The sequence below is a fragment of the Bubalus kerabau genome, chromosome 4, assembly GCF_029407905.1.
Source record: "Bubalus kerabau isolate K-KA32 ecotype Philippines breed swamp buffalo chromosome 4, PCC_UOA_SB_1v2, whole genome shotgun sequence".
In the NCBI taxonomy this organism is placed as follows: Eukaryota; Metazoa; Chordata; class Mammalia; order Artiodactyla; family Bovidae; genus Bubalus; species Bubalus kerabau.
The window spans coordinates 9,351,534-9,379,000 of record NC_073627.1 but is presented as its reverse complement, the minus strand read 5'-3'; the positions used below and the strand labels follow the sequence as shown (position 1 = coordinate 9,379,000).

Sequence of the window (27,467 nt, the reverse complement as noted above, 5' to 3'; positions counted from 1 at the left end):
ACAATCCTATCCCCTCTTAACCACCAGTCTCCCACCTCAAACAACATCAGAGGGACCCTGGAAAGGCAAGCACTGGAAGGGGTAGCACTGGTCCACTCCCCCCAACCCCAGGTCTTCCTGGCCCCCACGAAGAAGCACAGCCCTAGAAGAGGACCCCTGCGGCTGCACCAAGTCACCCAGGATGGGAGCAGCGGGGACCCTATCTGATGACGTGGCTCAGTTCCACAAACCAGTATCTGTCAGCCCCTGAGCACATACAACAGGGCTCCCCTTAGGTCCAAGATGGAGAACAGTACCCTGTTTGAACAGCACTGAGCAAATATGCTCCCTGGTGCATCCCCCAGAATGACAGGGGCGGGGATCAGCGCTGAGGACAGGAAGGCGGGAGGCAGACTGAGCAGGTGGAGAAAGCTATGGGGAATGTCGCCATCTGACAGTACCTGGGCTCCTGGGGGACAGGGTCCCCTTCCTCTCCTCCCCCGCACTCACCTCTGCAGCTCCTTCAGGGACACTGTGATCCGGAGGCTGTGGCCCAGGACATAGAGAGCAGCCAGGATGTCTGCCCACTGCACCATCTCCCCCAGAGGCCCGCCCTTCAGCACCCGCGGGCTGAACACGTCCCCAGACTCCTCGGTCAGGAAGCCGATGTGGACGAGGATCTGGTGGGGTCGGGGGTGGGGGGACACAGAGGGTCAGCTTGGAGGAGCAGCAGCCCCCGGCCCGGCCACCCCCAGGGAGACCCGGCCAGTGGAAGACACGGTCTCCCTCCCGGCTGTGCTTTCTGGCACCAGGGCACAGCGGAGGGACCAAGAGGCAGGGTGACCTCGCTGGAGACACAGGTGAACAGGACGGTCACATCCTGCCCTCAAGGCGCTTATGGTCCAGATGAAAGAGGCAGACAACAGTAAACATAGACAAGAGGTAATTCATGAAATGACAAGGACTCTGAAAGAAATAAACAGGGTGAATGAGAGAGTCAGGTAAGTATTTATTGCATGGATGGATGGATGGACAGACAGATGGAGGAACCAATGGGCCGAGGAACTCCCCCAAACAGGCTACGTTATTCCCAACATTCCAGACAAATGACACGACTTTTCTGCCTGACAAGAGCAAGACGCCCACAGAATGCAGGACTCCTAAAGGGGAGAGGGTGTCACTCTGCCCCAAACTTGAAAAGCATCGATCAACACACGCATCTATCCTGACTCTGCCGCTGCACCACCCCAGCTCAAATTCAAATAAACACAATAGAAGTCTTTTAAGGGTAGACCCAGGGTGCCCTTGGCAGCCTGAGGCCCCGGGCTCACTAAGCTCAGCTCCTTGAACGCACTGGGAGGATGAAGTACCTGCTTCTGGTCCCTCCGGATGCCCCCCAGTTTCTGCGCCAGGCGCTGGGCGGCCAGTGCCCACTGGGCTGTGAACCGCTTGGTGCGTTTCTTCATGAAGATTAGCGATTCCTTCCCGCTGCCCATCAGCTCCAGGAGGTGGGACAGATTGCTCCGGAAAACTGCCTGGAGTGGGGAGTCCAGACCTCAGTTCTCTAACTTCTGGCCAGCAGCTACACCACCACCATCACCCGCCACCCAGGGCATCTTCCCTGTGAGGTTGGGTCTGTCCTAGCTCCTCCCATGAGCCCCGCTCTCATCTCCCCAACATTCACTCCCCAGCCGCGTCGGTCTGTCCCAGCCCAGATCCAGTCAGCCACCGGTCCTGGGCCCTTCAGGAGGGGGTCAGCTGTGACCTGTTCCCAGGATCCCAGCTCTGACAAGGAGGCAGTGAGGTCGTGGTCAGAGCCGGGGCTCCAAGGGCAGAGAAGCCAGGCTGCCTTTCAGCGGAGCCAGAGTATCTGTATGCCTTAACGAAGTTAACTCAGCTCTCCAGACCTCAGATCTGTCATCTGTTAAATAAGACTGTGTAAGGACTGCTGTGAGATTTAAGTACAAATAAAGTGTCTGCCACACAGGAAGCCTTCAATGAGTGACAGCTATTATTACTATTATTCCAGTCCATTAAGGGAGGTGCCTCCAGGGCCCCAGCCTGCCCCTCAAGTAGTTTCAGCTTCGCAACATCCCGCAGGAGTTGGGATGGGCACCCGCAGGCTGGCAGGCCAGGACCAGCCCACCCACCAGGCAGAGCCAACTGGCCTTATCTTACCCAGGGGCAAAGTGTCCCCTGGTGTCCCCCAAGCATGACCCAGCCACCTCCCATGCCTACCTGGACCTTGGGGAGGGGCTTGGGAGCCCTCCGGGTGGCCGTCTGGTTCCTCCAGGGCAGCGGGGGGCAGAACCACTCGACCTCACTGAGGTAGATGAGGAAGGAGCACTCGGTCCCGTCCACCCCGAAGAAGGCGTAGCAAGGGTCAGAGGTCCAGCGGGCGCGCATCCACTGTGGAGAGGGCCAGCCTGCGCCAGGGGGCCAGTGCCAGTCCCTCGTGTGCCCTCGGGGACCCGTGCGTGCATGTCCTTGGGGACCCCGAGGCCCCCCAGGAGAGGGTCCCTGGGGCCCATCCTAAAGGTGCAGCAAGGCCAGAAGCAGAGAAGAGAGACTGGACCAGGGTCCTAGGACCCAGCCCTGTGTCTCGGCCGCTGAGAAACTCAGGGAAGGCCAGACTGGACCACCACCCCCCAGGCCCAGAAAGAGAAGGACCCGGCGGGAATGAGGCCAGGTCAGGACACATGCGGTCAAACAGTGGAGGTGCAGCAGCTGCAGACCTGGCGGGGCCTCATCATTTGTTCTCCATCCACAACCAAGAGCCGGATTCGGCTGATGCCTAGGTCAGGGCGCAGGGCTGTGGCCAGGGCAGGACTCATCCACAGTGGCCCCCACGTGGGCCCCAAGAAAGGGTCTGCAGTGCCACTGCCCCCCACTCTTAGGGATTTCAGCACCAGTGAGGGGCTGGCTTTTATGCCTGTGAACTGGCTCCCCAGATAGACAGGCTCCATGCAACCAGGGTTGGGGGGGGTCGCCCTGGGCAGCAGGGAGGGATTCTCTCAGTCCAGCTGGGCTAGAAGGGATGGGGGAGAGAATGAGGTCCACTTGTTGTGTGAAATTGTCGGGAATCAGACTGCTAGGGGTGGCATATGTATATTTAATAGCTTGTCTGCTGTAAGACAGTACTGAAAACCCCAGAACATGACCCGTTCTGGGAAATTCAGTTGGTGGGCCAGGCAGAGAAGCAGTTCCTCTGGGGCTGGCCTCTGCTAGCCAGTGTGAGGGTCCGGAGCCTGGGCAGAGAGCCCCTTGGTGGTGGATATTGCTGCTAGCAGAGCCCCAGAGCTAATCTGGGCCACGGCCCCTGCGGAGGGACCTGCTTCTCCTGGTCACCCCACCCCCACCCCTCAGCCCCAAGCCTCACCTCCACCTTCCCTGAGCAGTCAGGGAACTTGGGGTCACTGGGTGCCTCACACTGGTCCCGCCGGCCTTCAGACACTGCAGAGAGAGAAGGCCAGCTTGTGGAGGACCTGGGCCCGGGAAGGAGCCCGGCAGAGAAAGCGCAAGGCAGGTGGGAAGGGGAAGCGTGGGCACACACACTGCCCTTGACCTGAGTTTTCTTCCCTGAAAGGCCACCTGCCAGCGGTGGCCTGGGCCTGAATTGCCCCCTCTGCCACCATGCCCACCCTCCTTAGGCGATTCAGGCCAATGAGGAGCTGGCTTAAATGCTTAAAGACCAGTTCTCTGGAGGGGCAGACCTCAGGCACACATCTGAATGTACTCCCGACTTCTTGAGGGGGGCTTCCCAGCCTGATGCTCCCCACATCAGAGGAATGGAGGGGCCACCCAGGGATGGTGGAGTCACCCCACTGAGAGCCCAAGGCAGGACCCCCCAGGAGCCAGAGGAGCTGCTGCGGGGAGAAATCAGGCCCCACCCCGGACTCCCACCACCCTGTACTCTGTCCTGGAGGTCGCGAGGCACCCCCGGCCCCCACCCTTGCTGTGCAGGAGCAGGCTGTGGCGCAGGATCTGGTCCACCTTCACAGCAATGTCCGAGACGTTCTGGGCGATGGCCTGGATCCGCTCCATGAGGCCAGGCCCGGCAGGGAGCCTAAGAGGGAGAAGCCAGGGTGAGCCTGCGGGATGGCCATCCCGGGGGCAGGGGGAAGGGGGCCCAGCCTTCTCGCAAAGGACTGCAGGGCCCCCAACACCCAAACGCCAGCCTGCGCTGAACGGAAATGCAGCAACCGACAGTCAGGCCAGGAAATGCAGCCGGCTGTCTCAGCCTGGGCTGATGGAGCTCGCTAACGAACCACCAACGTGCCCACCTGACACACCTCTGGGAGAACCCACACCTGCAGGTGCCAAGCCAAGGGCAGCGCTCGGGCTGACATGGGCAGAGGAATTCCCTTCAAGAGCCTGGACGGGAGGTGTTTGGGGACCCCCAGGTGATGGAGGCCCTTTTCCTGGGCTCAGCTGGCCGCCTTGAGTCTTTTTCTCTATTTTTCTCCCGGGGGGAGGGCTGTGTCTTGCCAAAATAAATTCCACACAAAGTGGCCTGGGGACTTGCCAACTATTAAAGCCTCTAGTAAAATTATTGCTGGATTCCCAAGAATGAGTTCTCCCAGGACCCTAAACGAGTTCTCTGCCACAAACATCACAGCCCTCCGACTCACCACCAACACTGGCACTGCCTTAATTTCTGGAGAATTTATTCCCTGGTGTTGATCACCACTCCTCTCTTGGAGGAGTTTATTAGACATCAGCTGCACTATTTATCTCACAGCAAAAACTTCTATTGAGGCAGATTCCACTCGGCTGGCACGTGGGGCTCACAGCAAGGAGGGCTCTGGGGGCCCCCCTCCAGAAGGCTGCTTCCTTTTTTCTGAAGACAGTAATTCCATTCCGTTTGATTTTCACCACCTCCTCTGGCTTTGCAGGCCAAGTTTAAGCTCCATTTATCCCTTTACAAGGGCTGGGTCTTCCTTGCCGCACATAATAACAACTACACGAAGGAGGATTTTTCCAACCTGGGCTCCTCTGGGATTTTCAAACCCCACCTCCCACCAGAAAAGGCACAGCGCTGCCCCTCCTCAGCCACCCGCCCCCCTAGGCCACCCTCCCCCCCCCCATTTTCCTTTTTTAAAACTTTGGCTGTGCTGGGTCCTCACTGGCATCTTCGGTTGTGGTGTGTGGGCTTAGTTGCCCCTTGACATGTGGAATCTTAGTTCCCCAGCCAGGAGTCAAACCCACATCCCCTGCATTGGAAAGCAGACTCTTTTTTTGGGGGGCGGGGGCTGTGTTGGGTCTTCACTGCTACATGGGCTTTTCCTCTAGTTGCAGCAAGTGGGGCTACTCTATAGTTCGTGTGCTTGGACTTTTCACTGCGGAGGCTTCTCTTCTTGCGTAGCACAGGCTCTAGGGTGTGCGGGATTCAGCAGTTGCGGTTCCTGGGCTCCAGGGCACAGGCTCAGAAGTTGTGGTGCTAGGGCTTAGTTGCTCTGCGGCACTTGGGATCTTCCCAGACCAGGGATCCAACCTGTGTCTCCTGTATTGGCAGGTGATTCTTTACCACTGAGTCACCAGGGAAGCCCTGGAAGGCGGATTCTTAACCATTGGACCACCAGGGAAGTCCTCCCTGCTCCACTTTCTGTAAGGAGAGGAAGGGCGTGGGGACAAAAGGCAGAGGCGGCAGGAAGCAGGGAGACGAGCCCTCCACACACACCTGTGCACACACATGTACACCTGTGTACACACATGTACATAGGCAGCCCAGTCCATGCTCTCCAAACTCTCCTGGAAAATGGCATTGCCTTTCATTCACTTCCAGTGGCTGCTGTAACGAATGACCACAGACTGGGGGCTTAGAGCAGTACAGATGTCTTCCCTCACACCCCGGGCACCAGAAGTCTGCAGTCAAGGTGTCGGCAGGCTTGCTTCCTCCTGGAGGCTCTGGGGGAACACCTGTCCTAGCTTCTGGGGTCCCAGCAGTCCTCATTCTCTGTGTGCATCCAAATTTCCTCTTCTTAAAGGAACACCAGGCACTGGATTAGGGCCCACCCTGATCCAGTATGACCTCATCTTAATTTGACTGCATCTACCAAAACCCTATTTCTGAACAAGATCATATTCATAGGTACCATATCCACAGGCCCAGTCTTTATCCTGCTGCTTCTTTCAGGGAGATGAAGAGTAAACGGGGCAGGGAGGAGCCTCTGACTCCTCGTGCTTCTGGGTCCACATTATTCGGAGACTTATTGGAGGGCTTCCCAGGTGGCACTAGTGGAAAAGAACCCTCCTGCCAGTGCAGGAGACATAAGAGACATGGGTTCAATCCCTGAGTCAGGAAGACCTTCTGGAGAAGGGCATGGCAACCCAGTCCAGTATTCTTTGCCTGGAGAATCCCACGGACAGAGGAGCCTGGCAAGCTACAGTTCATGCGGTCACAAAGAATCAAACACAACTGTAGTGACTTAGCATGCAGGCATTGGACTGAGAAAGGACCTCAGAGTCAGAGGTCCTGGATTCAAATTCTGGTTCCACTGGAGAGCTGTGTGACTTTGGGCAAGTAACCTAACCTCTCTGAGCCCCACAGTTAGCTCATATAAAGTCTGAATAATTTTAGCTCCCTCACAGAGTGATGAACTGCAAGGATTAGACATGAAGTTGACTGTCAAGGGCTCAGTATACAGTAAGTGCTCAATAAATGCTTGAGACGCTCTCACTCCCTACCTTCAGGAGTCACCCCATCCTTGAGAGGAAGTCTCATAAGTCTAACTTCAGAGCAAAGTACTTCACTTTTGGGGAGATTCAGCAATTTTCATATGATAAGCTTTTTTTTTTTGCATAAAACATATCACCAGCCTGGGCTTTAAAACAGCGCAGATGGCATCTGTCTGATTTAACAAGTTCAAGTTGTTCAAAACAGAATTACTTGGCGTCACTATTATTATACTGGACTTAGCATTTGCACAGCACTTTCTATTTTCAAATAACATAGGATCAGGCTTCTTTCCCTGGGAAGTTTTTTTTTTAAATGACAACAAAAGTAGATGTTGTGAGACTTCAAACCACAGCACATCTGTGACCCGGGAAATGCTTCCGTGGAAAAGAAAAGGGGGCGTGTGGACTGGGGACAAGGTGCACGGCTGCCCACCGCTGACAGTGTTGTGACCGTGGGGTTGGGGTGGTGGGAGGGCTGGCTTCTCCATCAGGCCAGGGTGGTGCATTGTCAGGGCCCACAGTGCTTTTAGGGGTCCACAAAAATGTTTCCATTCCTCTAAACATCAGGACAAAATTGTAGGTCAGGAGAAGATTTTAATACGGAATGTTTAAGCATCTTTATGCCAATGCAGTCATGAAATATAATTTTGCTATCGGTTAAATATGCTCGGGCGTAAGTGGCTTCCTGGAGCCAGCTGCCCTCCAAGGCTGACCCTGGTGCGGCCAGCCTCTGAGCACTGGCCCAGGGTCCCCTGAAGAAGCAACCAACACCACAGGCCACCCACTGATCTCAGGGCTCTCTGCCCCTCCACCACCCAGAGCCAGGGGCCAGAGGCCAGAACAAAGCAGGGCACTCTGGCTCCAGCCGGTAGCCACTTCCCCCCAGGACACCGGCTCCAGGCATCACCTCCCATCAGGCCAGGCCCCCAGAAGGCCCCGTTGAGCCTCAGCCCCCTCCTTCCAGCCTCATGAGGCCATTACTGATTCCAGTTCTCAGTCCCCTGGCCCCAGCACGAGCGCTCCAGGAAGCCGCAGGAAGGAGGTTTAATTTTGAGTTCCACCCATGATTTATGAGGGTTGCATTCAATTAATGAGATATTGATTTCCGCGCAGCTGGCCAGGGTGCTTGCTCTGAGTTGTTATTTTATTATAAAACTGATTGCTTTCCTTTTAAAACAGAGGGACTCGCATTCACAGGTGCCTGAAGACACATGTACCAAGACACAAACGCTACAGCCAGAAACACGAGTGCCGCGAACAGGAGATGGGTTCTCTCCAGGTGTCTGTCTCTCTGTCTACCTTTCACACACACCACACGGAACACAGGAAACCCCCATCCCTGGTGTCCAGTCTTCCCTGCATTTTTTTTTTTACTGCTCTCCTCCTCTGCTCCCCCCTCTTCACTGCCATCAGAGGTCTGATGCCATCAGAGTGCTCCCAGCACGTGATCAAGGACCTGCCTGGCCCTCCCTGGTTAACAGCAGAGAGGACGCCTTCTCTCCTGCCCTGAGAAATACATACACACATACATGCACATGTATGTATCAGAAAGACAGGATAGCTAGACAATAGATAGAAAGATAGATAGTCTTCCCACTGTTGATAGGAACAGAGCTGGAGTTGGATTGTAGTTTCATCACTTGGGGAAGGGACTGGTACCCCATGGGTGGGGCAAAGCCAGACTATGGGGAACAGAGCCCCAGTCCCCACCCCAGAGCCCAGTGTTTCCCTGAGGATTTTCTTTTCTAACATCTCAAATGTCTTACTTAGGGCTTCCCAAGGTGGCACTAGTGGTAAAGAACCCGCCTGCCAATGCAGATGTGAGAGACACGGATCCCTGGATCGGGAAGACCCCTTAGAGGAGGGCATGGCAACCCACTTCAGAATTCTGGCCTGGAGAACCCCATGGACAGAGGGGCCTGGTGAATTATAGTCCACGGTGTCGCAAGAGTCAGACAAGACTGAAGCGACTTAGTACGCACTCATGTTTATTTAAGACACACTGACAGCCCGCTATACATGCCTTGTTTCTTGCCTCTTTTCCTTGGACTGCATGATGAGTAAATACATTGGCAGCCATTAAATATTTTTAATGTATTTTTAGCGGTTACATTTTATTCCATCATGTGTGTCCATACCGTATTGACCTTTTCCCCACTGATTTCTTTTTTAATATTTACTTTTATTTCTTTTATTTATTTGGCTGGGCCAGGTCTTAATCGCAGCAGGCAGGATGGTTAGCCGCAGCCTGTAGGGTCTAGTTTCCCCGACCAGGGATCAAACCCCGGGCCCCCTGCACTGGGAGCTCTCGGAGTCTTACCCACTGAACCACCAGGGAAGACCCAATAGTAGGACTCGGAAGTATCTTAAAAGTAATGTGTCTATTTGGCTGCATCCTCAGTGATAAAAATCTTATAATTAAAACATATCTCCCAGTTTGATAAGTTAAACAGTTCCTTAAGTGTGGGATTGTTATCAATAATGAAGGAGAATTATTTGTTCTGTTACATGTTCCTTTGCCTCAAAAATTCTGCTTTGTTTGGTATAAATATTGCCATCTCCACTTTCTTTCCGTTTGTGTGTCCTGGATAAGTTTCCTTTTATTTTTAATCTCTGAGTCACTGGTTTTGAGGCCTGTCTTACAAATGGCGTACAGTGGGATGCTGAGAGCCTTTGTCCCTGTTAGGGATGTTTAACCCTTCACATTTATGTCACATTTGACAGGTGTCTGCCCTGGAGTGACTTTCTCAACCAGTCACCAACATCTCCCCCCACCCCCGTATCAGTCCAGCTTCCCCCAGCCCAGAGGCCAGACACACTCCCAGATCTGTCGTGTTAGGAAGGGGCAAATCCAGAGGCTGGACCCAGCACAGGGCCTGTGAGAAGTGGGGCGTGTCCTTTAAAACTGAGCCCCAAGTCATCTTAACTGGTATCGTGTCCCCTGTCCTACACCCCACCCCCACACACAGAAGCTACACTCCTGGCCCCTGGCCCTGCCGGCACAGAGACGGCTGAGAATGTCTAGAAGCTTTTTATTATTGTTGTTATTAATTTACTTATTTACTTGGCTGCACCGGGTCTTGGTGGTGGCACACAGGATCTTTGATCTTGATCTCCACTAAGGTATGAGGGATCTTTAGTAGTGGTGTGTGGGATCTAGTTCCCTGACCAGGGATGGAACCTGGGCCCCCTGCTTCAGGAACCCAGAGGCTTAGCCCCTGGATGACCAGGGAAGTCCTCAGGAGCATTTTTGAGTTTTTAAATAAAGCTTTAAAAAATTGGGGTGGGGGGGAAATAAAACTTCAACTCCTTACTCACAGATGATAATTCTGATGGATCTTCCTTCCTGCTGTCCCTTCTCCACAGGGAGGGGTTGCTGGCTCCCTCTTCCTAAGGAGTTCTGACACTCTTTGAGGACAAGAACTCTGACTTGCGTCTTCTGGGTTTCCTGCATCCATTCCTGACACTCCAGCCCAGAGCCTGCACCCAGTAGGCACTCAACAAATACAGATTGGCTCGAACGCAGACAGCCTCAAGTCTCAGCTGTCTTTGCCACTGCAGAGAGGCCTTATAGAAAATTCAGAGATCACTATTTGGTTTTAGGATACATAATAAGATGCCATTTACAATAAATCGGCAAATAAACCTGAATTATGTTTTCCTAGGCTGAATAAAGCGAATTTGCTTTCCCTAAGGATATACCAGCCATGAGTGGGAGGCACAGCTGAGAAGCTTCCAAAGGGCAGAAGAGGGGCAGTGGAGGTTGTTCTTTTTAAAGCCACAGATAATTGCAAAGTGAGAAATCCAAGTGCAGATAACTGAGAGTTTGCTGGAAACACAGCAGCAACAGGGTTCTCACCTGCCAGCTCCATGCTGGACCATCCGGAGTGGGGTTAGGGTGGGGAGAGGACTGCAGTGTTCGTGCCCATGGGAAGGGTGAGCAGGCAGCCTCCGCGTGCCCTGGACACACCCACCACTTCACTCCCTGAAGCCAGAAGCAACAGTGTCCCTGAAATTTATGGCTCTGCCTGTGGGGTTTGATGGGCTCTGCTGGTCATGATGGATTGTTGCTATTTCCTGGGATGAAGCTGGAGCGGGTGGAGATGAAGGGCAGAGCAGGGGAGGGAGGGCGGGCTGGGACGGGAAGAAACCGGAGAGGCACTGAATGTGCTGGCAGCAGCATTCCCGGCCCCAGGAGGCAGGCCCGGCAGCCCAGGAGCACTTGACCATCTGCTCTCACCCTGGTGAACAGACCAGTGTGGACAGAGGGTGGATCTGCAGCCCGGACAGGGGGGACCACAGCTGGGGCAGCTGGGAAAGTGGAAAGGATGAGAGGCGGGGCGAGAGGCTAAATCAGAGGGGACATAGCAGCATCAGAGAGGGTCACCCTGTGCACACAGAGAAGGAGCAGCCTCAGACCCCAGGGGGAGTCCAGGCGTGCCCAGCACCTTTGCCTCCATCTCCCGTCTCTGCCCCCTGGAAGAGGGCATGCCAACCCACTCCAGCATTCTTGCCTGGAGAATCCATGGACAGAGGAGCCTGGTGGGCTACAGTCCATGGAGTCACAAAGAGTCAGAAATGACGTAGGGACTAAACCATCACCACCTGTCTCTGCCCCAGCCCCTCTCACACCCCCCTCATCCAGAGACATCCCTCAGCTCTAAGAATGGGGTCCCAACGCCACCTGCCATCACTGACAAAGCTCTAGGCCACCTGCCCACTGCCCTCTCCCAGCCCCCACTGCGCTCTGCCAGGTGGACCTTCACTCTGGTTTCTTTCCTTCAAGACACCAAGCTTGGGACTTCCCTGATGGTCCAGTGACTAAGACTCCACACTCCCAATGCAGGGGCCTGGGGTTCGACCCCTGGTCAGGGAACTGGACCCCATATGCTGCAACTAAAGGTCCCGAATGCACCAACTAACACCTGGAGCAGCCAAATAAATAAATATTTTTTTAAAAGACACCAAGCCTGCTCCTTCCCCAGGGCCTTTGCACTTGCTGTTCTCTCTACCCCAAATTCTCTACCCCCCAGCTCCTCACGTGGCTGGCTCCTCCCGCTCATTCAGAACTGAGCTCACATATCACCCATTCCCATGCGCCTTGACAGACCACCCTGTTTGAATAGCCTCTTTCCCAGTCATCCACTTTCTCATGCTTAGAGCTTGGCTCAGGATCTCTACATTATCTCATTTCGTTCTTTTTCTCAGTTACTGTCTGTCTTCCCTGCAGGAATGGGGACAAGGCTCATTGCTGTGTCCCCAGCACCGGGAGCAGTGCCTGGCACTTCGGTGGTGCCAAGATGTATTTCAGGAGCAGAGAGATCTCTAGTTTCTTCTGTCAGATGCTCAGTCTCTGGAGAGCCATAGCATGTAACCAGGGACCCCGACTTCCCAAGGGGGAAGAGCTCCCACCAGGAGCCAGGCACTCTGGCGAGCTCCTCACACCCACCACTGCATTTAATCACAGGCTCCAGAACTGTACTTTTATTTGTTTTTTAATTAATTTTTTTGGAGTACAGTTGCTTTACAGTGTTGTGTCAGTTTCTGCTGAACAACAAGGTCAACCAGTTATCCCTTCTCTTTTTTGGATTTCCTTCCCATTTAGATCACTTAGGGCATTGACTAGAGCTCCCAGTGCTTTACAGGAGATTCTCATTAGTTACCCATTTTATACACAGTATCAATAGTGTATATATGTCAATCCCAGTCTCCCAATTCATCCCCCTCCTTACCTGCCCCGCCGTGTCCCTCTCTGTTCTCTACGTCCAGTAATGTAATTTTAGTGCCTACATTTCCCAAAACAAAAAAATCAGAGCAAAGGCCTAACAAAGGATTTGTGTCTCCTGAGCTGCAAATTATTACTAATTGATATGAAAAATCTTGCAAAGGGATAAAAACAGACCCCCAGGAAACTGCATATTTAGTGAATGCCCACCAAGAGCTCGGTATTTAGAAAGGTGGGCTTCCAGGGGGGCCAGCTGACCTGGGCCCTGAGCCAGGCCCAGCTCCTCAGCAGCTGTGCCTAAACACCTCTGTGCCTACGTTTCCTCCTCTATAGGATTAAAGCCCCCTGTAAGGCACTGTGGGATTGACGAGCTCTCGGCGGTAACACAATAAGGTGAGCCGTGAGTATCAAGCATTAAGAGGACTGTGTTGTGCTTAGTCACTCAGTCGTGTCCAACTCTTTGCAACTCCATGGACTGTAGCCCGCCAGGCTCCTCGTTCCATGGGGCTTGTTGCCATGCCTTCCTCCAGGGGATCTTCCCAACCCAGGGATCAAACCCAAGTTTCCCACATTGCAGACGGATTCTTTACCATCTGAGCCACCAGGGAAGCCCTCATGAGGACAGGGATGATGATATTGGCCGGCCTGACTGGTCACCCAGAACATGCAATCACAGAGGTCTGCTGAAGTAGGGACCCAGGCCAGCTGTCCAGCCCAGGCAGCCTATGGGGCCGAGGATCCCCCACCAGACCAAAGGAGCGGGCTGTGCTTCAGGCTCCCCAGGCATGGAGCCCTTAAGGACCAGCACTCACCTTTGATCTTACCCAACACCAAACTTCAGAAATGGCTTTGGCTTTTACATACTACACTTTGGCTGAGGTATAGCTTTTCCCACAAATTATCCAAAAGTGTGGATTTCAAACACATTTTTCAGCAGCAGAAGAACACTTTAAGCAAATCACATTGGCTGAGGTATAGCTTCTCCCAAATTGTGTAAAAGTGTGGGTTTCAAACTAATTTTTCAGCAGTTAGAACATATTGGGGCTTCCCTGGTGGCTTAGATGGTGAAGAATCTGCCTGCAATGCAGGAGACCTGGGTTCAACTCCTGAGTTGGGAAGGTCTGGTGGATATGGGAATAGCAACCCACTCCAGTATTCTTGCCTGGAGAATCCCATGGACAGAAGGGCCTGGCGGGCTACAGTCCAGGGGGTCACAAGGGTCGGACACGACTTAGTGACTAACGCTTTCACTTTCAGAACACACTGAACAGCTCCAGCTCATCGAGAGCCTAGTATCTATTAACAAAAGGTCAAGTGCAGCTTGTCCCCTGGGATGGGTGGGGTCACAGCCTCGTCTCTTCCACATCCGAGTCTGGGGGCCAGGACTCCCAGCTGGGCCAGCCCTGGCTTCATGCCCCCTCATTCTCAGGGGATCAGGAGAACCTCACACCTCAGACTACCACCTGGGTTCCCAGGGACAGACAGAAGCACATGGGGCTGCCGCACAAACCCTAGAGGAACTCTGCATGTTGTGGCCTCAGCAGGGGAATGTTTAGAATGCATAAACCCAGCAATTCTTCTTGCAAAGATGGCCCAGGTCCATGGGAGGAAGACAGATGATCACTGAGGTCATTGCATCCCATGCGCAGTCACACATGCTGGTCAATACGGACGGAGCTCAAAATTGTCACAGATAACATGCAATGGGAAGCCATTTAGGGAAGATTTGCAAAAACCACACACTTTGCATGTACTGTGTGCGTGTGTGTGTGTGTGTGTGTGTGTGTGTGTGTAAAATGCATTCTGAGGCGGTATCCCAGGCCCCATCCCCGGTATAGTGGGTACCACTCCTCCCCGATTCCAGGTGCCCCTCCCCCACTCCAGGAGCCCCTCCCACTCCTGGGTCCCCCTCACCTGTCCAGGGCAAAACGCCCCTCGCCGGCAGCCCGGTGCAGCTCACTGCTGTTCTCCAGCCTGGCCAGCGTGTCCATGCGCTTCACCATCAGCTCCAGCAGGTCACTCATCTTGCGGAGGACACCACGGGACTCCGGCCCACCCATCACTGCGGGCAGAGGGTGGGCACAGTCAGGCATGGCCAGGAAGCCCCGAGGCCACCTGAGACCACATGGTGTCTGGTTGGGGGTGGCTCAGGCCCCAGCCTCACTCCCTTCTTCTCAGAAAGAGGAGGGATGTATGGCAAAAACCATCACAATATTGTAAAGTAATTATCCTCCAATTAAATAAATAATTTTTTAAAAAAAAGAAAGAGAAGGAGCCAGGAGAGTGAGCCTGCCCCACCCCCCACCCCTGCAGGACAGGGATCCAGAGAGCCCTGGGCTCACCCTGCTCCCTACCAGCTGTGTAACATCGGGATAATCTTTTAACCTCTCTGAGCCTCGGTTTTCATCTCCGGCAAAATCGAACTTTAGACATACTCTCAGGCCTGTGAGATGACAGGGAAGGCCCAGTAGTGGGACAGGAACCCCAAAGACCCTCACCAACAAGTTCCACACAGAACTCGTGGATCAGGGTTTCTAAAAGTATGGTCAACCATCCAGCCACAGGTGAACCTCCAGCCCAAGTGAAGTCTAGACTCCTGGGCCCTCGTGTAGATCTGCTGATTCAGATCTCCAGAGCCTGGGGCCCCAGACTCTGATTCTGCTTACTCCTCACATGACTCAGATGCACAGGAGAGGCTGTGAGCCTGTGTTCAAAGGGGTGGGGGCCTTGGCCACCTCCCTTTCCCAGCCACTCCCCCAGACCCCACTCTAGAAGACCAGCAGGAATGTGTCCTCTCAAGCCAGCCCTTGGGTTCCCAGAGATCCACTCCAGGGTTGAGGGGCCGGGAGACCTCATGAAGAATAAAATTAAATGAAAATGAAATGCTTCAACCAAGATCTCGTTAACCAGCCTGAGACTTTCCACAATTTCCCTCTAATCATTCCTGATCATTAGCACCACACGTGTCAGCATGGGACAGCAGCCCTCACCTTCCTTTTTAATTAAAATTTGTGAAGGTTTTAAATGGCCCCTCCAAACCATTCATCGGTACTCGGTTCCAGGCATGACAGCCCCCACCAAGGCTGCCTGCAAACCTTAGTGGCCAGGCTCTGAATCTCTGTTACCAACTGACCTGGGTCTGTAGAGACCCAGATGCTCCCAGGGATTCCCTAGGCTGCTGGTGGGGGCTGGGGTGTCAGGAGGCACCTTGAGTGGGGATCCCCAAAATCAGACCCCCCAGATAAAGGGGTGAGGGCAGGTCATTATGGAGAAGTGAGCCAGGGAAGGGGAGACAGACCAGAGAGGGCATGTCATCACCCTGGGGAAACCAGCTGGTGCAGAAGCAGCCTCACAGTTCTCTCCCTGCGGGGGCAAGGGGGCCAAGCATGTATATACCACCTCCTGCCAGTCACTGCTTGAGGGCTGCTCCCCGGGACAGCCATGACCTGGTGCTTTCCATGGGATGGCAGTGTCGGCTCCAGCATGTGACGGGACTCTTTGAGGGCTGGGCACCATTAGCATCTGCTTCTCAAGAAAGCCAGGGTCAGGGCCCGGTGGACTCAGAGGGGCTGGGGTGGACACCTGGGCTCTCACCTGCCTCTGACAGAAACCCCTCAAGGGGCCGTGTGGCCAAGGGCATCATCATAATATTCTCAGCCTCAGTGTCCCCAGTTCAAGGCAATAAATGTTAGGTTTCATCTGCAACCCAAGTTCAAGGTGCCAGGATGCAGGCAAGAGGGATCACAGCGAGCCACAGGGAACCAGAGGCAGAGACAAGAAGTTGAGTGGGGAGGGGGTCAGGCAGGGGCCAGTCTCCTCTGCTCCATGCTTGGGACTGAGCCAAAGGGGGACCCAGAGAGGCTAGCTGTCACCCAGGCTACTGGTGACATTTCCATTGTGCCTGTCCCTGTATCCCCTGGTGCCAGGCCCATTCCAGTGGCTGCAGCTGCCTTCTCATACCAAGTCACCTTCTGGTGGGGTGCCCCTGCTTGCTGAGCTGTCATGAGCCTAGAAGGGAGGCCTTGGGGGGCTGGGGGCTGCAGGTTACTCAAAAAGCCTCAGTCCCTGGCTCCAGAGAAAAGAGCGAACATGAACGATGGGGGACTGATGTGGGGAGCAGAAGAGAGACACGAAGAGGGGTTGGGTGCTGGAAAAATGGCATCAGAAAGAAGGAAGGAGACAGTCTCCACCCCTCCCTACCTGAGTAGCTGAAAGAGCTAACGGTCTCCCCACCTTCCCCTCTCAGAAAACTGGGTGGATTTTTCCACCGGGATCAGGAAATTTCACTGTAGTGTTTGATGAAGCAAAGTGAGGTCTCTCCCACCACTCAGCCCCTCCCCGCTCACTCATGGCCTCAATCAGTTAGTCCCTCAGCAAGCAAGATATAAATAGCTCCTTCTCCCTTTCAACTCCACCAAGTTGGGGACAGTTGACTCTTTGAAAGGACTCTCATCCAGAGACCTCCCACCCAAGCCTGTCATCCAAATGCAATACCTCACTCTCAACCAGTGCTTGGAGCACAGAGTAAAACAAGAGGGGAGTTTCCATCATTTCAGCTAGAAAAATAGGAGCCCATCAGATGACTGAACCTGGAGCTGCTTTGCACAGGCCCATGGGAGCCACCCATGTTCAGGGTTACCCGATGGACATCCTGGAATTGTGCAGTGCACGACCTGGCTGGCCTCCCTGGGCTGCCCTGATCGCTCACACCAGGGGCTGGAGTGGCCCCTTCCCCAAAGGAGTCAGATGAAAACTGGAAAGTGAGACCGCGGCTGGGAACACTCTCAAGCCAGAGCCTGTTATCTGAGGCCGTGCACTCAGGCCCGACTGGACCACAGAGCTTGGGCGGCAGCTGGAACCTGCAGACACAGCACTCCAGCAATACTGAGCCACGTCACAGCCCCTGGGGCCATGTGGTGTTCCCTGCAACGCCTCGGGCCTGCCACCTGCCCTGTCACATCGCTGCCCTCTCTGCAGGCTCATCCCAAGTGTCCTTTTCCCCTCTGAGCTCACTGTCTGCACCCCTCCCAAGATCTCACTGACAATGCCTACCCCTCCCCCACCCCATTACAAAAGCTGTGAAATAGCTGATGTAGCCAATAACCGCAAGGGTCGAAAGAGACAGACGGAGCTGGACCAAGCCTGGGGGGCAGCACCAGGTCCCAGGAGAGGCCTTGACTCCAGACCTGCTCATCCCCCCAGACGGTGGGGGCAGGGGACAGGTCACTTGTCTTCTCTGGGCCTCAGTGTCCCCTCCAGTAAAATGCGAAGGTCTGACTTACTGAGACCCAAGGGTCTAGAGGCTGAGACTCCTATTACATCTCTTCCCCTAGCTGCCTCCAGAGAAATGGAGGTAATGGGAAAGAAAGGACGTGTTCCTACAAAAGCCTGCAGAATCTCCTTAGGGAGAGAGCTGTGCTTTGTTTTGCTAAACCCCTGGGTGGGCCAGAGCATAGTCTTGATGCCCAGAGCAATGAGACAGAGAGAAAGAAAAATGACTCTGCATATTCAACTAGGTAGACTGGAGTTTCCCGGCCCAGCCTGGAAGACCAGGAGCGAGGACAAGGCCTGGGGACACAGGCAGAAGGCAGGACGATGACTCAGAGGGGCTGGACAGGACGACAATGCTCCACTTCCAAAGGGATGACCTGTGGGGAAGGGTTTCAGGGGGCTCTGAAAGGCAGGAGTCCAAGAGAGAATTGTCATCTGCTCACTGTGCTGAGCAGTGGTCCGAGCCCCACCCCCAAATCCCCCCAACCATGTGTGAGAGTTTAGGGGTAAGGGGTGTCATTCCCAATAGGTCAATGTGAGAGACATCCAGGAGGATAATTCAATAGAAGCAGATCAGAGCAAGAGGTGTCCAGGGAGACAGACATAAGGGCCCTAGAGTCCTTGGAGATACCTGAGGGTTCTGGATTGCCCTTCATATGAAGGACTAAGACATCCTGCTTTAAAATTGTCAACAGAGGGACCTCCTTGGTGATCCAGTGGTTAGGACTCTGTGCTTCCACTGCAGGGGACATGGGTTTGATCCCTGTTTGGGCAACTAAGATTCAGCATGCCACGCAGCATGGCCACAAAAAAAAAAAAAAAAATGTCAACAGAGTGACTCCAGAAGACCAGAGGGCTTTTAAATTGGCTCTAAGAAGACTTTTGAGAGTCCCTTGGACTGCAAGGAGATCCAACCAGTCCATTCTGAAGGAGATCAGCCCTGAGATTTCTTTGGAAGAAATGATGCTAAAGCTGAAATTCCAGTACTTTGGCCACCTCATGCAAAGAGTTGACTCATTGGAAAAGACTCTGATTCTGGGAGGGATTGGGGGCAGGAGGAGAAGGGGACGGCAGAGGATGAGATGGCTGGATGGCATCACTGACTCGATGGACGTGAGTCTGAGTGAACGCCGGGAGTTGGTGATGGACAGAGAGGCCTGGCGTGCTGTGATTCATGGGGTCACAAAGAGTCGGACACGACCGAGCAACTGAATTGAACTGAAACTGAAGGAGACAGAGTCCCCTCTCGGATGAGTCTGAAGGCCACCTCCATCGGACTGGACAAAATCCATAGGATACCCTCCCAGCACATGGAGCATCTACTCTGAGCATCTACAGATGGTGCAGGACTCCAGAAGCTCCCCACCCATCGCTTCCCGAGGAGCTCCAGGGTACTAAGCACGTCTTCTGCCCTGCAGGAGGCAGGGGGCAGGTCCCAGGAGGGAAACAGGCCAAGCAAACAGTCAGTCGGGCCGGCAGGCCCTGCCATGCGATGTGCTCCCTGGATGCCGCCGGCCAGGACCGCAGGCAGAGCAGGCTCCTGACGCGCCCTGCCCCAGGTCACCTCCCTGCTCTCAGCATCTGCCAAATTGAAATGTATTTAATGTGAGGTCCCTGGCGACACATCTCAGAAGTCACACATGTTCCTTCCATATTTCCATATCAATAAGGAAAGCCGCGATGCTGAGGGATGCAAAGGGGCCTCACATTTACCGACAACGGTGCTTCACTGCCCTCCGAGGCCCCATCCCTCCCTGATGTGTGCTCTTTCTCCCTCCTGTCCGCCCTTGTCCCCTTTCTCCTCCCCACCCCCACCCTTTCCCACTGGTTCCTGAAAACTGAAGGAGCCCCCACCTCGCCAGATGGAAGAGACCTCCCAGGCACTCGACATGGGAGCCGTGACTTGGCGCTTGTGCAGCTGGAGAAGGGCGCACATTTGTCTCTCTGCACATAGCCACCAAGGAACCAGCTGGGGCCATGGGAGCTCTGGGCAGCGTGGGGGACAAGGGCAGGCCCTGGCACACCCACCCATCAACAGCCTCTGAGAAGAGAAGCTCCGTTAGCACCGAGATCCTGGGCCAGAGACAGCTACAGAGCAGGGCACTATGCCTCTGATATTGAAGTGAAGTGAAGTCGCTCAGTCGTGTCCGACTCTTTGTGACCCCATGGACTATACAGTCCGTGGAATTCTCCAGGCCAGAATACTGGAGTGGGTAGCCTTTCCCTTCTCCAGGGCATCTTCCCAACCCAGGGATCAAATCCAGGTCTCCTGCAGTGCAGGCAGATTCTTTACCAGCTGAGCCACCAGGGAAGCCCTGAGGACTGGAGAGGGAGCATTAAAAAAAAAAAAAAAAAAAATCCTCCCACCAAACAGGGCCCAACCACAGCAAGAGGGAATTAGGTTAGCCCTCCTCCTGAGTCCAAGTCTCCTCCGCTCAGCCTCCTGCTTCCCTGCATGTGAGGATGAGTGTGCAGAATAGAGAATGAGATGTCTGTCACACTTCTCTTCCCAAACTAGAGAATTTCATCACAAAATAGGAACTGGCCCCCAGGGGAACCCAGAGCCTCCCCAGGGAGAGGTGATGGAAGGCTCCCCTGTCCTTAGGGAAAACCCTGCACCCTGCCCCTCCCCCAGTCAGGTCCTCGTGGGGATGCGCTCCCCTCACAGGCTTGACAGGCGAGGAGAAGACAGGTCACTTTCCTATTTGTGCTCAGACGGTGTTATTGACCAGAGAAGGGCTTTTCTAAGTTATTTTTTCTATTTTTTTTCTAACCCCGAGTGGACTTCCTTCTTCTAGTTCTGCCTTGGACCTGCACAGATCCTCGGAATAAACACTATCTAACCCCCAGCCCCCACCATGACCTCGCTCCCCAGACCCCTTCCAACCATCCCCCATTTGCAACCCATCCTTCCCCGGGCAGCTCCTGGACAGACAGGCTGGCACCTCCTAGGTTGTCTGTGGGGCCGCCATAAGCCCGGGGTCTCCTTTGAGGTGGCATCTCTTACAGGATCAGGATTCTAAACCCCCAACGCAAACTTGGGGCTCTTCCGAGTCCCTGCCACGGGTCTCCCCAGGCAAATCAGCTCAAACCAAGGGCATGGAAGACACTGAAGGGACAACGAGACCTGGGATGGGAAATGGGTCGGGGTCACCTCCCTGGGGTTCCCAGAGGCCCCCGTCCTGGTCCAGCTCCCCTCCCAGCCTTTCCTTCCATATTTCAGGCAGGAAGTTCCCAGCCCAGGGGGCCTGGGAGGTGTGAAAAGACTTGGATACACGTGGGTCTGAGAACTGGTGTCACAACACAGAGGAGACCTGCAGCTCCACCCCCAGGTGGACCCGACAGAAATGCCCACATGTGTCCACCACAGACACATGCTGGAACGTTCACAGCAGCACAATTCAGGAACGTCCCATGCTGGAAACAGCCCAGGGTCCGCCCCGGGGCAGAGTGGATAAATACATCGTGTTGTAGTCACACGATGGATACTGCACGGCAGTGTCAGCAACCACACGCCAGGAGAGGGGTGAAGCTTACAAACGCAATATGGAGAGAAAAAGGCTCAGGCAACTGAACACCTGCCAGGGGGTGCCATCCTCATGAAGTCCGAGGGCGACGCCCCTCTGTGTTATTAGACGTCAGGTCCCAGCGTCCGAGGGGAAGTGCAAAGTGGAAGGAAGCCTGAGGGTGCTTCTGGGGACGGATGATGCTCTGTCTCTGGATCTAGGTTGCTGAGTGCCTAGACAGGTTCAGTTTCTGAATACTATACTCTGATAGAAAAGGGCTTCCCTGGTGGCTAGGACGGTAAAAAATCCGCCTGCAGTGCGGGAAATCTGGGTTCGATCCCTGGGTCAGCAAGATTCCCAGGAGGAGGGCATGGCAACCCATTCCGGTATTCTTGCCTGGAGACTCCCCATGGACAGAGGAGCCTGGCAGGCTACAGTCCACGGGCTGCAGAGAGTCAGACACGACTGAAGCGACTAAGCACACACAGCACATACTCTGATGGAAAGTTTAAACATGTGCAACACACACACACACACACACACACGCCTCTAGTCTAACTGAGGGACCCTGGGCAAGTGCTCTCCCCTTGGTAGCTCTGCTCTCCCCTTAGACACAAGATCTAGGTTGGAGCTGGGCCCCTTGTCCCCATGCTGGGCAAAAGTGCATAGCACAGAGCAGAGCAAGACCCCCACAAGCCCTGGTCCTCTGAGCACTGCCAGGATGGGGGCCACCGTCAGGGAGATGAGCACACCCACACACCCCTCTTCCAGCCCCTGATTCCCACCTCCTGGATCCCTGACCTTTCAGAGGTCAGCTTGCCCAAGCCCCCTGCAGTAGCCCACCCAGACAGACACGCCCCCTTACCCACAGTGGCCCCCAAGTAGCCTGAACATCGCTCCTTATAACCCACCCCCGACTCTCAACCTCCTCCCACCCGTCCCCAAGCTACCCCTCATGGGCACCTTCACAACTGCCTCAGCCCCTCCTCAAATCTCAATCCTCAGGAGTCTCCCACTCAGAGATTCCAGGTCCTAGCACCTCCTTGGTCCTCTTCCCTAAACATCCTCTCCTGCATCTCAGACTCAGCACATCCCATAAATGTTTGTGGAGCTCACACTCTCTGCCAGAAGCTGCTCAAGACCCTTCATCTATGTTATCTTCACGCCCCCTCATGCAATCATGGGGAAGTGGGCATTGTTAGCCTCGTTTACGGGAGGAGAAGACGGAGGCTCAAAGAGACCGAGGGACCTCCATGAATCAGAGAAGGGACAGATTCATTTACATTCAGGTTTGAATGACTAATAAATGTGAAATTCCTGCTGGGAGTGTTTTGCAAGTTTAGAGAAGTACATGTTAAACTGAAGGCATGAATCTAAAGAGGAGACACCAGATGGCAGAGTAAGTGCCCCTTAGAGCACCCACCCCAGACAACAACCCGTCGTACTGGAGGGCTTACCCATCACTGGGAAGAGGGGAGTCAGAAAGATGAGGCCCGGGGATTCGAGAAGGTGCATGTCAAACGAAGCCTTCCTGGGGAGTAGGGGGAAGGGGAGAGTCCACAGAGCAGCCCCCTGAACAGTTCCAGAAACCCCCTTGCCTCAGTTTCCCCACTATGTCCCTCCTTCCCACAGTTACTGGGAGAGCCCCCCTGACACACGAGCAGGACTTTCTGAACCGCTCTCCATTCTTCCTTGAGCAGGATGGAGAGGGGCAGGACCCACCTTCAGGAGGAGGTCTCCCAGACCATCACCCAGTCACACCCCGTGCCACATGAGCTCATCCAATCTGACCCCTGAAAACAGTCACTCCTCTCCTTCTCCACGAGTGAGTTAAGTGACCTGGCCAATGGCACACAGCTGGTAGGTGATGAACCAGGCACAAACCAAGCCCATCTGGTCCCCAGAGCCCACGCTCTGAACCTCCATTCCCCTGCCTCACAAGTATCACGTGGGCAGGAACGAAGGACCACAGAGCTTGGAGATAAGACACGTGAGCCCACAGCCAGTCTCACCTGTGCTGTGGCTGCAGCCTGGGCCAAAGGGGCAGACTGAATGTGTCTCAAAGAGACAGGGGTCATATCCAGAGACCCCAAACTGCCCCGATAGTGGAGCAACACAGGCCGCCCCTTGTGATGCCGGGGAGCTCCTGGCTCAAAGGCCCTTCCTAACCTGGGAACCTGGGCCAAAAGGAGGCTGATGAGTACAGCCAGGTCAAGAGCTAAAGCCCCGACCATTCACACGTCCACCAACAAGGTGGCCAGACCCACAAGACAGAACCCCAGAAAGACTCCTGCAGGGTGAGGCTCAAAGGACCCCAAACCCCTACATCCCTTTCCCCACCAAGATACCTTCTGTGCGGATGGTGAAGGGGGAGTCCCCCGGGCGCCGGGCCGAAAACTGGCCTCCCAGAGATGTCATCAGGAAGCAGAGCGAGAAGAAGCCGATGCCCAGGACAAAAAGCCTGCGGAGAGCAATAGGGCAGGTCAGCACACGCACTCCAATGCCATAAGGGTTCCCTACAAATGAATGAGTGAGGAAGGGATGGATAAATGGAGGAGTAAAAGATCAGGGGGCTGAGCTCCCGGGCCAGTAGGTCTCCCATCACACAGGATAAAGAGAGCTGGACTACAGAGAAGTGACCACGAGCCACACACAAAAAACCACGGAGGACACTGAGGCATACAAGGTATGAGGTCGGGCAGTTCCTAGCCTCCAGACAGAAGCTGGCCCCTTGACAGCAGAGGTCCTCACAGTGTGGTCCCCAGGCCAGCAGCATCAGCATCAGCTTGGACACATTAGAAATGCTCATTCCTGCGCCCCAGTCCCCGGCTTACAGAGTCACACACTCTGGGAGGGGGATAAACAGTGTGTTTGAACAGGTTCTCCTGGTCACCCAGATACATGCTCAAGTTTGAGAACCACTGGTATAGGTGAAGACAGCAGAACCTGATGCCTGCTAGAGGGCAAGTAATTGGTCCAGACAAAACCCACCTGGATCCCATCAATCACCTGGAACATGGTTGCGCACACAGGCCTTGCTGCTGCAACCAGTCATAAGCTCACTTGAACACAGCCTTGTCACGTTCAGGGTTGGGGTAGGGGTGGAGGGGAGGCTCCCGTTACTACCAGATGGTAAGGTCTAGAAGGGCAGGGTCATGTGGCCACCCTCTGTGTCCAGACTCTCCCTAACCCACAGCTTCACCAGGCAGGCACACAGGACCTTGCACCACAGACTGGTCAGAGTAAGTCAACCCCTGTGTAAGGCGTGTCACACAAGTGTGTGCTGTCACGGTGTTCCGGGGAGTTGACCAAAACACAACTGTTTATACTTCAACACGTAGCACTTGATTACATGCCAAGTGGCACTAGGGAATCTCCAAGGGGACACCCAGCAGGGAACCCACGCTCACGTCTGGTCCCAGGTTCCTGCTGCTTCTATACTACATTCTGGGCCAATCCGGCCTTACGGCAGCAGAGGTGGAGGCTGTTCTGGGACCTTGACTCTATTTGAGGACTTGACGAGCTGGCAGAGCTGAAAGGGGAGCTGCCTCCCTCCAGGTCAGGGTGAAGAACCCCACTTCTGGTGGAGCCAGCCTCACCATGGGGAACCCCACAAGTCACGCCAGAGACCTCCATCCCCCACCTCCACCCCCATCCTCAAACCCCACATTTGTTTGTATCTCTGTGCAAGACTTGCTTTATGCATTTTAATCTTCATTATCTGAAACTGGCAGAGCAGTATTTAATTAAAATTTGGTCCATTAAAGAAAACACATAATTGTGGAAGAAAATAAAAGCACAACAAAATTTCCAACCCATATTTAAAGGAAGCCATTAGAGATTAAATCAGAGAGGGGAGCAGAATGAACCCCAAAGCAGAGATGGAAAAAGAGAGCTTCCCCCAGCTCCCTCACCTCCCAGAGACCCCTCACTGAATTCCACCAAGCCTGGGGGTGGGGCTCTGGCCCTTGGATCCCCAAGATGAAGCCAGGCTGGTCTCAGGCTAGCAGTCAGAGGGACATTGTAGGGGAAGGGTGGTCACACACCCAAGAAGATGCTGGAGAAAAGCAGTTTGACCCCCCAGCTTGAGGACAAGGATGGATCTCTCCAAGTTTCTTGTTCCCCATCCCTCCCTCCCCTTCCCCAGCTGTGGGGTACTCATATTTAGAACTGGACTGCCAGGGTCCAAAAACCTCCTATGAGAAGGTAGCTAGGCCTTTAGCACAGAACCTCAAGCCCCAATACCTCATCTGCATCTCTCTGTGCCAGACCCCAGTCCTGGGGCCATTTACAGTATGTTCAAATTAAGATGATTTTGTCCACCCTCGTATCTATTCAAGCAACATTCCAGAAGCAACTAGGGAGTAAGGACCCTGCCAGAGACTCTGGGAAAACCAACAGGAGCAGTCTGCCCTGGAGGATGAACAAATAGAAGTGATATGGTTGGAGGCTGTAAACAACGCCACCACCCCCAACCATGTGAAACGGATTTGCAGACTTCACTGGTGGCTGCGGGTCTCTGGGCAGCCTAGGATTACCCTGAGGTGAAATTACATAACCTGAGGGGGAGGGAAGGGGAACCTAGGCAATCCCACCTCTGAATCCTATTTCTAGGAAAGAGCCAGAAAGAGCCACAGGGGCAGGACTCCAGAGGGAAGGAGCTCAAGCGAGCTGGTGCTGTCCGTGGTGCTGCGGTCGGCCACCACCTTCAACTGTGCTGCGAAATGTCCAGCCAAGCTGGGGTCAGCAGCTGGGCTTCCCATGGCCTGGAGGGATAGGCCAACACTGGGTGGGAGAGACAGGGCTGAGGACTGTCTGGTTGGCTAGGGATTTGAGGACTTCCCTGGAGGAACCGAGTCCTTTCCAGGGATGATAGCTTCCCACCCTGCTTTGCAGGGGAACTTTAGGGGGGTGGGGGCTTTTGACATGCCCAATCACCTGCCCAAGGCTCTACCCTGGGGACCCCCGGTTCTGTAGTCTTTTTGCATCCTCTGGACACTGGAGGTCCAGCTTGATCCTTATTGCCCTATAGGCTGTCTCCTCAACTCTGCACAATAGGCCAGGGGTGAGGGGCGGGAGCAATGGGGAGGTGGGAACCACGGTCTCCCCATCTGGAGTGGGGAGCATAGGAGGGGTCCCCTGTCTCCGCCTCAGGTCTGGAGCGGAGGGGCTCAAATCCGGCCCCTCCAGCACCCCAAACTTCAGGCATCTCTGCCTGTACAGTTCCCACCCTCACAGGCTCCCTCCTGCACCCAAATCCCACCTGTGACCGCATCCGGAGTCAGGCCACCCCCTTCTCCGCCCCGGTCCCGCAGCTCCCTCCGTCGCGACCTCCGCCGTCCAGCCCCTGGACGAGATGACACCCTAATTCTGCTAGGCGCTCGTTGCTTAGCGCCCCAACCCTGGCTGCAGGCCCAACTCCGACGGCATTTGGGAGGAGCGGCAGCTGCCCCGGAACCGCCAGGCTCTGGGGGTCCCTAGGGTGGGACCCGCAGAGCCCAGCCAGCCCCCCAGAGTCCATAGCCCTGCCTGGCCTGGACCGCCCAGGTGGGAGTAGGAGGTCGGTCTTGTCTTCCATCCTGCCTCCACGCTCTGGCCACCCCTCGTCCCCTCAGTGCCGCCCCTGCCCCAATCTCTTCAAGGCCCGCGATCGGGCATCGAATTCCCAGTGAGGGGGGGTGGGTGGTCTTTGCCACAATCTCGGGGCCCTCCCATGGGACAGAGGCCCGCACCCCGCCGAGAGAAAAGGAGTGCGAGCAGGAGGCGGGGTCAAAGAGGGCGGCTCGGCCTGAGGGGGTGGGCGGGCCGGCCGGGTCGGGGTGCCGCCCCACTCCGAGCGCTAACTTTGCCGCGGGGGTGGGGCCGATCGCGAGGTGGGGAAGCACCGGAGAGGCAGGGAAGGGGCGCCCTGGCTGGGGCAACTTCCCCGGCCCAGGACCACAACATGGGTGATTTCTGCCCCCTTTCCCACCTTCGCACCCTGAGTCCGAATCTAGACCAAACTCGGTCCACGTCCCAGAATCACACACCCTCCCCACCCGAACCGGGACCCCAGCTCCATGCCTTTCCCAGCCCTGCTGGCCACCATCAAGGGTGGGAGCACAAACCGCCCCGCTCTGCTACTGGGACAGTCATAGTCACCCTAGGGACAGGCACCCTCGCAGAGACTGACCTCGCCCACCTACCCCGCGCCCCCTTGGAGAAAAAGCCCTCCCTTGCGCCAACGGGAAAGAACTTTACCGAAAGGGTCTCAGGGTGACCAGGCATCTTCTGACCATTATCTTCCCATCGGGGTTGACTGTGATCAT

The 27,467-nt window shown here is 54.9% G+C and overlaps 1 protein-coding gene across 1 annotated transcript; it reads right to left on the bottom strand.

Moving 5' to 3' along the window:
• Positions 1–485: 485 nt before the first annotated feature.
• On the bottom strand, positions 486–27,467 carry LOC129648680 (alpha-1,6-mannosylglycoprotein 6-beta-N-acetylglucosaminyltransferase B-like). The gene is made up of 8 exons (XM_055575237.1): positions 27,400–27,467; positions 23,508–23,620; positions 14,297–14,444; positions 3,930–4,045; positions 3,359–3,432; positions 2,218–2,388; positions 1,350–1,514; positions 486–659 (listed from the first exon to the last, which is right to left on the bottom strand). Exons 1-8 carry the CDS (start codon positions 27,465–27,467, stop codon positions 486–488), a joined length of 1,029 nt encoding a protein of 342 aa, XP_055431212.1.

What these genes read in the sequence shown, in the direction of transcription:
- LOC129648680 (XM_055575237.1), bottom strand. Translation starts at nt 27,467, where the DNA reads ATGATCACAGTCAACCCCGATGGGAAGATAATGGTCAGAAGATGCCTG. An exon ending in ACTGCTCAGGGAAGGTGGAG is followed by an intron (nt 2,389 to 3,358) that starts GTGAGGCTTGGG and finishes CCCTCTCCACAG; the next exon opens with TGGATGCGCGCCCGCTGGAC. An exon ending in TCCGGAGGGACCAGAAGCAG is followed by an intron (nt 660 to 1,349) that starts GTACTTCATCCT and finishes CGACCCCACCAG; the next exon opens with ATCCTCGTCCACATCGGCTT.